This window comes from Mastigoproctus giganteus, chromosome 1 (assembly GCF_048544385.1).
Source record: "Mastigoproctus giganteus isolate SK-2022 chromosome 1, ASM4854438v1, whole genome shotgun sequence".
NCBI classification, from domain to species: domain Eukaryota; kingdom Metazoa; phylum Arthropoda; class Arachnida; order Uropygi; family Thelyphonidae; genus Mastigoproctus; species Mastigoproctus giganteus.
Window position 1 is genome coordinate 71,622,342 of NC_143575.1, and position 12,024 is coordinate 71,634,365.

The 12,024-nt window shown below is 33.3% G+C and overlaps 1 protein-coding gene across 3 annotated transcripts in view; it reads left to right on the forward strand.

Annotated features, from left to right (window-relative positions):
• didum (dilute class unconventional myosin) overlaps positions 1-12,024 on the forward strand; it is an 814,019-nt gene that overhangs the window by 564,476 nt on the left and 237,519 nt on the right. For all 3 annotated transcript variants that reach the window (XM_090373351.1, XM_090373360.1, XM_090373369.1), the window contains exon 28: positions 9,654-9,843. In XM_090373351.1, the coding sequence (XP_090229477.1) occupies positions 9,654-9,843 (190 nt within the window). The remainder of the gene's footprint in view (positions 1-9,653; positions 9,844-12,024) is intronic.

A 12,024-nucleotide genomic window follows, 5' to 3' on the forward strand; every position in this document is an offset into this window, starting at 1 on the left:
AGAGCATCGTGTTAGTACTCAGCAAATTCTAAAATAGCTGAAAACACCATAATTTTCAGTACATCTCATATTGTGAATACCTTCACGAGTTGTCATGATATTGCACTACCTCAAATAAGTAACGCTTCACCAATGGAAAAGACTATTGTTACTTATTCTCAGGGTTACCACCACCCAGACAGCACCATTTCAAGACTATTTTGACTTTCCTTTGTGGGTGGGTAAGTACCCTGGTGATGCAGTAATGACAATTCAGTTATGAAGTATAACTCCACAATATGAGAGAAGCCTGATGGTGTGTGAAATGAATCAGATGAAATGACATACAAGTTAGTGCTCTTTAGTGCTCTTGCACTAACTTGTACATCAGTTAAACTTTTATGCAGCCTGAGGCATAAGCCCTAAAGTGCGTTTAGTCTGATTCATTTCATACACCATGAGGCATCCCTCATATTATGGAGTTATACTTTACGCTTCCTTAACCAGCGACTCCATTATTTTCCCCGGAACAGAAGTTAGACTAACAGGTCTGTATTTACCCATGTCACACACGCTTCTTGATTAGACCGGGGTTCGAGCCCGTCACCACCAAATATAGATGATGCGGAAAGGTCAGGGAATGGCCACCGCATATCCCGGAGCAATATGGCCTTAGTTGTTAATGCTCCTAAAAACCAAACAACAACAACAACAACCCATGTCACACTTTGTGAATTGGGGACACATTTGCACATCTCCGGTCCATGGGGATCTCCCTGAGTCCAAGGAAGCTTTCATAATTATGGCTAAGGGTTTGCTTACTTCCTTTGCTGCCTCCTTTAATATAACTGTTTAATATAACTGATGGATAGTTTCCATCCGTCCCAAGTGCCTTCCTTATGTTTAACTTCAACAATTTCTCCTCCACTTTGCTCTCAGTTACTACAATATCATTTAGCTTCCTGAGCTAAGTGATTAGAGAGTTAAATAGCTTAGTTATGTAGTGAAGATTTCACGGTATTTTTGAGCTTTTATGTGGGGAAGATCCTGCTATTATGTTGGATGTAATTTTTCAACATTTCCTTTCTTTTTTGTGAATCCCTGCTGTTGGCTCTCTGGTTGTTATGCAAAAAAATTATTGAGGAATCCCTGTATTTTATTTTGTTGGAAAATTCCCGTGTTAGGTTTTGTGCTATTCAACTTGTGTTTGTTTGAGACCATAAAAAATTGTGACTTATAGGCATGCAGTTCATGACTTTTAAGGTTTTTGTAAGGTTATTTTGGCTTTTATTTGATTGTGTATAAATTTTTCCGGGTATGTGGGACTAAACTTTGTTCTTAAGAATCATATTGGAATAATTTCTTTGTTGTGAATTAAATTCCAGACCTAAATTATGCCTAAAGAAAGTAAAAAAGCACTGCTCGAAAGAAAATTTATTTCTCTATAATCAAAGATACAAATTTTGGATTGTCTTAAAAAAGAGGAAAAGGTATCATATGTTGCAAAAAGTTTAAATGAAACAACAATCCAGCCCATAAAGAAAAATGAGGATCTTGCAGGATCTTTAATTTCCTCAAATATGACAGCTTGTTCCCCTGCGCAATAATTGAGAAAATGAAAAAAGCACTCAGTATTTGGATTAACAACAGCAGTAAAAAATGGATCCCATTAGACAGCAATGTAATTAAACAAAAGGCACTAAAAATATAACCATTTAAAAGACAACTAAGAATCTTCTGTTAACCCAGAGTTTATTCCCAGTAAAGGTCAGTTAGATTGATTTAAAAACTGCTTCTCATTACATAACATAAGAATTCAGGGGGAAAATGCATCGGCTGATAATGAAGCTGCAAAGAAGTATGCAGAGGAATTTCAAAAAATTATTGAAGAGCACGGATACACACCACATCAAGTTTTCAGTGACGATGAGACAGGTCTTTGGTGGACAAAAATGCCCAACAGAACATTTATTTAAAAAAAAAAGAGAAAACTGTATCAAAAGATTGTGTAATGTTACTTATGTGCAGTAATGCATCAGGAGATTACATGATAAAACCTATACTAGTATAGATCCTCTAATCCTCGTACAATGAAAGGTGTAAATAAAAATGCGTTACCGGTATATTGGAAATCAAATAAAAAAACTTCAACTTAAAATTTAATAAAGATCTAACAAACAAAAGCAAACAAACCTAAATTACTGGGTTTTTCTAAAGAGAGCAGAAGATATACGAAACCTAGATGCTGCAGAAAAAAGTTCAGAAGGTGAGGATATTGTGTTTAGCAGAAATGAAGAGGAAGAAAATTAAATGAACGTATATTATCTGACATATATGTATCGTAGTTTGTAAGATGTTTGTTAAGTTATTACTACAGTAGAATGTCGGTTATCCATAATAATTTGAAAGGTTGATCTTCTTTTTTTCATTAATACAGTAAGTGCCAGTTATAGGATCACCTTTGCAAATTGAATTCAGATTCTAATAAGCAAAAGATCGAGTTTACTGCCCGTTTATAACAGATTGTACAAACAAAAAAGCCCAATAAACCCAAAACTGCAAATTGTTTTATGGTCAGATTTCAGATTAGTTTAGCTCCAAATTCGGTAAGAATGATATCGGCCCAAAACTGTGTGATATTCTCAATTTTTTTCACAGTAAAATGTGAATGAAAAGAAAACTGCTAGTTTTAACATTGCAAAAAAGAGGTCTCTAATTCTATTATTAATAGAATTAGATACCTGTTGTGATAGATACCCAAACCTATCACAACAGGTTTATAGGGTCCTAAAATTACATGGGTTGAAGTGCGTACAGCTCCCAGGCAGAAAGTTGTGATCCCTCATCATTAGAGTGAAAACACTGGTTACCACCTTACTACAAAGTGGTCTAGTCTACAGCATCTCTTGCGTGACTGCACTAGCTGCTATATCAGGGAAACTGGGAGACGGCTTGGCAAACGTCTTTCAGAACATGAAAGAGCCACCCGCTTAGCAGACATAGAACACTTGGCCATTGCCGAACACTTCTGGTCAACCCGCCACTACTGGTGATGCGCCAGGTTGTAGTCGTTGAACATCACATGCTCTAATACCTCAGTCAACAGAACCAGTGGATGTCATGTCCACCCTATTATTGAAGCAACCATTTTGATGAATGACAAACATTGCCAACGTTCACATATGTCACAGCCACAGGCTTCAACATCAAACAATTAACCACGCAGTTTCATATACATGACTGCCAGTACACGCCCTCATGTTCCACACTCTTAACTGTCAGTTTAACTGATGGTTACCATAATAACCGAAAGCTTTTATACTGTATGTATTTAATATATGTTTTACAATTAGTATTAAACCTGTCATTATTTATTCTGTCTTCTGTTTCGCTCTGTGTCACAGAATACTCTCCAAAAAGTTTAATTGTGGGGACGTCAACAATTTATAGCATCAAGAAAAATTCTAATGCTATAACAGAATTTGTGTCGATTATGGATAGTGAAGGAGGATCTAGCAGGAAAAAGACAATGTTGAAACCTGAAAATGCTGCTTTTAGACAGTACCCTTTTTTTTTTTTTTTTTTTTTCCCCTTCTTTCTTCTTCTTCAGAAGCAAAGTTTAGGTGAACCAGTGTCTGGCCCAATGGTTTGTGAAAAAGCATTGGATTTTAATCAAAAATTAGAGGTAATGAAGATTTTAAGGCAAGCACAGGTTGGCTGAAAAACTTTAAACTGAGACATGGTATACGTGAACTAGATATTCAAGGTGAAGAAACTTTCTGCAGACAAATCGGCAGTGGTGTCCTTTAAAAGTAAGTTTGCTTCAGTTATAGAAAATTATGAGAAAGAAAACGTTTATAATGTTGTAGTAGTAGTGGCATGTGATGCAAGAAAGCAAGTGTATGAGCTTATGCAGCATCAGCCAAAAAAAAAAAAAAAAAAATTTGATGGGACAGGCTTATTATGGAAAGCATTACCAAGAAAAACCCTAGCCAGTAAAAGAAAAATGCCTGCCCCAAGTTTTAAGATGAGAAAATAGCAAGTTAAAATTACTGTGTGCAAATGTCCCTGGGACACACAGATTTTCCATACTTGTTATCAGTAAGTCAAAAATACCGAGAATATTTAACAATCTTTCTAATTTTCCTGTTTTGTATTAAAAATCATAAAAATGCCTGGATGGATGTTTCTGTTTTCCCTAGATTAGTATATAATTTTTTTATTTAATTAATCTTAATTGTTTAATTTAATTGTAAGATGGAAATTAAATTTATTTAATCTAATTAAATGAAGAAAAATTATCTGGAAAGTTTGGCTATCCAGAAGAGGTCTGACATTAATTATTCCGGATAACTGATACTCTACTGTATTTTCAATAAAAATTATGTTTCCGATAGTTCTAAAAAAATGGTGTATTTTTGTTAGCTGTTGCAACGTAACCTCCCCCTTTTTGTACTGGTTCTTAGTCCCATATAGCATGGTTTTGTACTACATGAGGTTTTATTGGAACCTAACTACCGTGTTATACGAGGGTTGCCTGTATTTCAGATATCATTTTTGTCATTTTCAGTGTGAGAACTTACTAAAATCATTATAAAAGAAAAAATAATTGATGTACAGTAGTCCTTTGTTGGGGAATTGACAAGTGCAGAAGGAAGCTTAAAATATAACAGGTTATCTCAAAACACAATTCGTATTTTAAAATTCCTAGTTCCTATAAATGTTTAGGTTCAATTCTGATTTGGTAACTCTCAGTTCTGTAAACCACCACCACCACACCCTGCCTAAGAAACCTTTATTAGTTTGGATGTGCATTCCTGAGAAGTAGTAGTCAGATTTTCATCGTATGTGTCTTTGTTCCCTGGGAACTTTTTAAGACCAATTTGCAATTCTATAGCCCCTGGTACCCCTCCCCCACCTGCTGAAGAGAAAATGCATGTTTTATGCATTACTCAAGAAGAAAAGCAAGATGAAACATACAGTAAAGTCTTGAGTATATCATAGAAGTTTTTAACCACTGTTGTACAGTGGTTAAAAACTTCCAATTATAGATTAGCAAATTGTAGATTAGCAAATTTGCAATAGTGGCATCGTTTAAATGATGCAAGTGCACTAAAATATACATGGTCTTAACTCTTTCGCAGCTTGAGGCTTAAGCCCTTAATGCATTAGAGTCCACTGTTGTACGTTATTTGATAACTGAACATGCCTGAAATGCAATGTATACAATATGTTACCCTTTTAGACTACTTTCCAATCTTTTGTTGGCTTATGAGATTGTCACACATGTGCTTGTGTCCACTCTCTAATAACATTTCTCTTTACAGTCTGATCAAAAATCAGAAAGGCAAATAAAACCATGTAACAATAAAGTGTCAATAATTGTTGTCTATATTTAGATAGTGTAATCAAAACCGAACTTATCAAACACATATCCCCCCCAATCAGAGCATTCAAAATCCTTATCGGGGAGAATAATAATATTGTACATCAATTTGAAACAAGATGAATGCCATTTGATTTAAGCCTCACTTGGTTAGAACTCATATGTTCACAATCTTGTGCAACTCAAATTTACATTGCTGCACAAGGGTAAGATGGCACTCTGATGTGATCCACTCTTTTCATCCCCAACGCACGCAACACACACACACACACACACACACACACACACACACACACACACACACACACACACACACACACACACTATTTCAATTTGCCATCTTGATAAATGATAGCCATTACTCAAGATACAGAAATTTTAGTCTAATTGAAACAAAATTTACAATATGTGAATTACAACACAAAATTTACAATATGTGAATTACAACACAAAATTGTATAGTAACACTAAAATCGTCATCTGACCCAGTACTGTATTAATAAATTGTAATTATCTCTTTGTCCATAACCTAATTCACTAAAAGAAATTTAAATTTCTGATGCTGTTATCTTGCTAGTTTTCCCTACAAAAATCAATGTAATATAAAACGTTTTTTTTTTTTTTTTGTTAGTTGTTGGCACATTGGCTTCTGTGGCCATAATGCACCTCTCAAAGTTTTTGCATTTTACTCTGATCCAACCCCGAGGCGCGATTTGAACCCGCAACCTTTGGGTTGTGAGGCAGGCACTTTACCCACCTGGCTAGCCCAGTCGGCAATAATATAAAAGTAACTACAATACTAACAATTTGGGGGGGGGGGGGGGTAAGCTAAACCATGTTTTTTTTTTTTTTTTTTTCATTATTATTATTTTATTATTACCATTTCATGGTGATAATAAAATGACCAAGTAGACATCTCAAAACTATTCAAAGAAACTTTCACTTATGCATTCATGTGAAAAATAGCACATGTCGATATTACTCAGCTGATGAAATAGAGCCACATAGTCTACAGTAGCCCAATTATGATTTTTTTAAAAAAGACATTTGTTGCAATACACAGGCAACATACAGGCAAAACAGTTTTTGATCAGTGTGTCTTCCCATACCATATATGGGCAAGTCAGGCAAATGGTTAAGATTACCAAGGTAAATTACTTCAATATTAGGAGAGTTATATTTGAGAAAGGTGAATTTTACTATGCTTGGGTGGGTCCTTTATGGTGAATTTGTAGCAGCATGCTTCTTTGGTGTGAGTTATTTCACGGAATTATTTTGAAATTTTATAAAAAATGAAAAAAATTTTAAACACTAAAGTAAAATTGTCAAAAGTCAAATCAGTTTTAAAAACAACATTGTAAAAAAATTTGCAAATACAACTTATAATTGCTTTTTTTTGATGTAACAAGTAATATTTATGTATTACTTACTTTAGTTTTATCAAATTCTGGATCAGAATTCCACTGAAATTCTTCAATTTCAACTTTTGTAGGTCCATATTGAACAACAGTGGCTAACAGCTGTGATCTTCTCCTTTGTTTTTCAAAACTATTTTAATGTTGTCATCTGTTATAAACTGTATCCACAAATTAGTTGGAGACACAGATAACAGATGGCAGCATGTACTAGAAAAAATTTCAAGATAATTCATGCATTAAATCAGCGGTTCTCAAACTTTCTGAGCCCACGCCTCCCTTGACCTGTAAAATTTTTCCGGTGCCTTCCTTGAAGTAAAGCATCTACAATTGTGCAATTTCTTATTTTTAATATGTTAATACAATAATTATTAATACTACATGAAATAATAAGCATCTGTAGTTCTAAATTACTAACGATTATTATCAGTAAATAATGACGCCAAAAACAATAAAAAACACAATCGCACACTGCTGAAACCATATTTTCAACCATGCAGCTAATGCTATGCAATCTACCTATACAGGGTGTTTCAGTTAAATGTTTCAGAACTTCTGAGAGGGGTAGGGTACATCCTGACAACTCGAAATCATATAGCAATGTGGGGTCGGAAATGCTTTCCTGAAGCGGTGTTGTACACGGAAGCACCATAAAAAGAAAAGAGACCGTAAGTGAGAAATCGTTTTAATAATACGTGAACAGAAGCAAAAGGTACATGGATTAAAGTAAGTGTTCGAAGTTTCTTCAACCTCGTATTGCTTTCGCACAGTGGTACCTTGGAAAATGTGCTACAAATCCCCTTTTTCCTGCTGAAGTGTTGTTTTCCGATGAGGCATCCTTCACAAGGGAAGGAATTTTCAACACGCATAACGACCATATCTGGGCGGTCGAGAACCCGCATGCAATACGACGTCGTGCAGCACAGATTCCATTTTCGGTCAATGTATGGGCCGGTATTATGGGAGATCACCTCATCGGACCTTACCTGTTACCGTGTCGTCTAACCGGACCTATCTACTTTATCTTTCTACAGCAAGTATTGCCACAACTTTTGAGAGATGAACAGATTTCTGCATCGACGCAACAGACAATGTGGTTCCAACACGATGGAGCCCCTGCCCATTATAGCGGAGATGTTCGTAACTACCTGGATGTCACATTTGGTCAACAGTGGATCGGACGTGGTGGTCCAGTGCGTTGGCCTGCTCGGTCACCCGACCTATCATGTCTTGATTTTTATTTCTGGGGTCATATGAAATCGCTAGTTTATGACACCCCTGTTGACAATGCTGAAGAGCTGGTTGCAAGAATCGCAGTAGCTGCCGAAGAAATTCGAAATTCGCCTGGAGTATTCCAGAATGTTCGGATGTCCATGCGTCGGAGATGTGAGGCGTGCATTGTACCCCGTGGAAGAAACTTCGAACACTTACTTTAATCCATGTACCTTTTGCTTCTTTTCATGTATTATTAAAACGATTTCTCACTTACGGTCTCTTTTCTTTATGGTGCTTCTGTGTACAACACCGCTTCAGGAAAGCATTTCCGACCCCACATTGCTATATGATTTCGAGTTGTCAGGATGTACCCTACCCCTCTTAGAAGTTCTGAAACGTTTAACTGAAACACCCTGTATATATGTCATACATAGTACACACTAAATTATATATATTACATTACATCAACATCAATCATAATTCATCAATCCATTTCAGCAAAATATAATATTTTTTTCCCAAATAAATGTTTATCTCATGTTTATATAAAAGTTAGAGTGAGATAGGTGGCAGTAAATACTTTAAAAAATAGGTTATAAAATTTAATGATACGTTATGAAAGTTTATTTATATGTATATATATTTTTATTTATATATGTTATGTTATTAGATAGTATGAATCAGAGCTGTAATACTCAATACGTTCTACGTTGATAATAATATTTGTAAAATAATAAGAGGAGTTTACCTCAATATAGTACGTAGAACACTTCCATATGATACCCTCCAGAAATTAAAACTGGAAAAACGAAAAAATCAACAACTTACCGGTACATTAGAGTAAAATATAAATATGAATTTTCATTCCTGTGATCACGACATACGGTCGAAAAGCATTGTCAGCTTCAGGAAGGAAAATCGTTTTGAATATTTTTTGTTAGATTCTTTTAATTGTGTTAATTTGATTTTTAATTGTCTTAAATTGATTTGAATTGTGTTAAATTGGTTTTTTAATTATTTAATTATTTATATTTTACCCTAATGTACCGGTAAGTTGTCAATTTTTTTGTTTTTTCCGTTTTAATTTCTGGAGGGTATCATATGGAAGTGTTCTACATACTATATTGAGGTAAACTCCTCTTATTATTTTACAAATATGTTATGTTATGAAAATTACATTTCTGTTAAACTTTTCGCGCCTCCTTTTGCAATAGCCCACGCCTCCCAGCTTGGAAATCTCTGCATTAAATAAACATTTTTAAAAGTGATTTTCAAAGTATAGATCTATGTACATACAGCTGAAAAAGTTAATGGTCATGTTTATGTGATTGGTTTTCAGTATTCATTGATTTTTTAATTGGTTTGTAGTTTTTGGAAAAATCACAATTTAAAAAAATTGACAAACAAAAAAGAATGGCATCTTTTGTGTAATTAAAATATTTATCTAAATTGTTTCAAGGAATGCATTCCTCCTGCAATGACCTTTATTAAGCACTCTACCCTTTCCATGGTTTCTTGTATTTATATATATTTTAGTTACATTTGTACTCTTACTTGGTTTTGTTATTCTGCATAATTTAATTTACTTGTGTATTATTTTTACTATGCTATCACAATTTTCAACTTTATTTATTATTATTTGTTTATGCAATTTACAGATCACTTTGATACTCTACAAGAAGAACTTGAAAGAAGAAGAGAAGAATGTGTTCAATTGCGCACAATACTTGCCAATCGTAGTCTTGAAATGAAACCAACTGCTCAAGTTGTATATGGCGGAAATTTAGATCTTATCAATGAAGATGGAGAACTATTAATGGCTTTTGAAACTCAAAAGACACTAATTAGGTAGGTTGTATTCAAAATGTGAATAATTAAGAATATGTTTATTTCCAGATATTAACAGGATCAGTATCCTAAGTTTTTTTTTTTTTGTTGGCCAAGCAATTATAATGACTCATATAGTGCTCTCTGATGGTTGAATAAAGTTTTGTTTTAATTAAATTGTTTTTAGTTCAAACTAATTTAGGACAATACTTCTGTGTTATGAGAGCTACAAAACATTTTTTTTACAGATAGGACGTGGCCTCAGTTTTTTGTACTCATTGAGCAAAATAAGTTCACTGCTGAGTGCATCAATCTCATATAATGAAGGCACTTCACTAGTTTCCTTGATATTTTGCTACAGCTAGGGAAAAATGAGGTTATTCCCTACAGTTATTCCTGTACAGTGATGCTTTATAGCTCTTCCAGCACGAGGCCTTTGTCCTAAATTTATTTGGGCTTTTAAAATTTCTTTGCCATTAAGCATCTTATGTGTTATGAATACTTTTCATCACTGGGTTATGAAGTTATTCAGTCATGGTACCTACTTCACTAAAGATAAGACCCCAAGAGGAGATAAAGCTGCAGAAAGCATATACTTTTAGTTGGGACAGTACTTTTTAATATAGTGTATATTGCAGCACAGTGGCATAGCTAAGTTTTTTGGGACCTTAAGCAAGAAATCATTTTGGGCCCCTTATTTTTATTAAAATAAATTTCAATTAGGTATAATATTTAAAAAATGTTGAATCATTTTAATTACATAAATATGTATTTTATTTATGATTTCTTTATAATTTTACAAACATCAAAAACATGAAAATTAATATTACAATAAGATACTACTTATTAAATACAATTTGACAAACAAAAAATTATACTATAACTAATAAATTTATGAAAAAAGTTAAAAATGTTAATTTTTGTGCTTTTACATTTGCGAAACCATTAATAATATCTTTTAAATTAAATCCATTTTATTGGCATATTTATGCTCAATAGCCAATATTGCAAGATTGCACATTCTACTTTGACCAATAGCATTTCTTTTATAATCTTTTATTATTCGTAATTTACTAAATGATCTTCTTTCGGCAGAGGCAGCTGGCAGGGTAAAAAATAACATAAAGTAAAAATTGCTAAAAAGTCAAATAAAAAAATTGTCTGATAGACATGTCTGCTGATAAATCTTGTTTAATAAGTGTGATTAAATTACAATATTGAATCAGCAGTTGGGGAGAGAGAGTACAGATGAATACTTTTTTATGAGATTTTCACACTCACTTAATATATCAGCATTTGATATTATTTTTTTCAGTTTCTAGTATTGCAAAATAATTTTTTACTAATTTCATATTTTCAGAACAATTTTTAATTTGTATTATAATTTTGTCTAAAACATAGTAAAAAACACTGATTTTAAAAAAAAACTAATCTCTATTATCAAACAAAAAATCTGAAGTTAATTCATCATATTGTCTTTTAGTTTTACATTGTCATTTGTCTTCAAATTTGGGATCTACCCCGAACTCCTTGGCAGTTTGCTCAGATTCGTATTTAATTTGTTCATATGAATTTCGAATATTTTGTAAATTTTTACTGACTCGATCCAATACAGAAGTACATTCATCAAGGTCTATATCATGCTTCTGTAGAGTTTTTGAAACATAATTAATTTTGCACATCACGTTCTTCAAAAATATACAAATGAAAATAAAATCAAATGTTATCATTTGCTTCATTATTCTAAGCGCTTCATCTCAATCTGCTTTTTTAGTTGATTTAAGATTAATTTCTGTCAAAGCTTTTATAATATCTGCAAAATGAACTTTCATAGCTGTTATAGACTGTAATCTGCCAGACCAGTGAGTAAGGTTGAGTTTTTTTAATTTAACTTCAGATTCCCCATTAAATTTAGAAAGAAGACCCCATCTTTTTGTACTATTTCCAAAAAAATTATACAAATTTTGAAGAATGTTGATAATGACGAAATGTTATTACAACAATTTACGCTATCATTAATAACTAAATTTAAATTGTGACTTGTACAATGAATGTATTCTGCATTTAATTGGATCCTTTTAATGCATGACTGCACACCATTATAAATCCCATTCATGGCATTAGCCCCATCCTATCCCTGACCATAACATTTTTCAGTGGGAATTTTTAGTTTGTGTAATATTTTCATTATATTACCAGTCA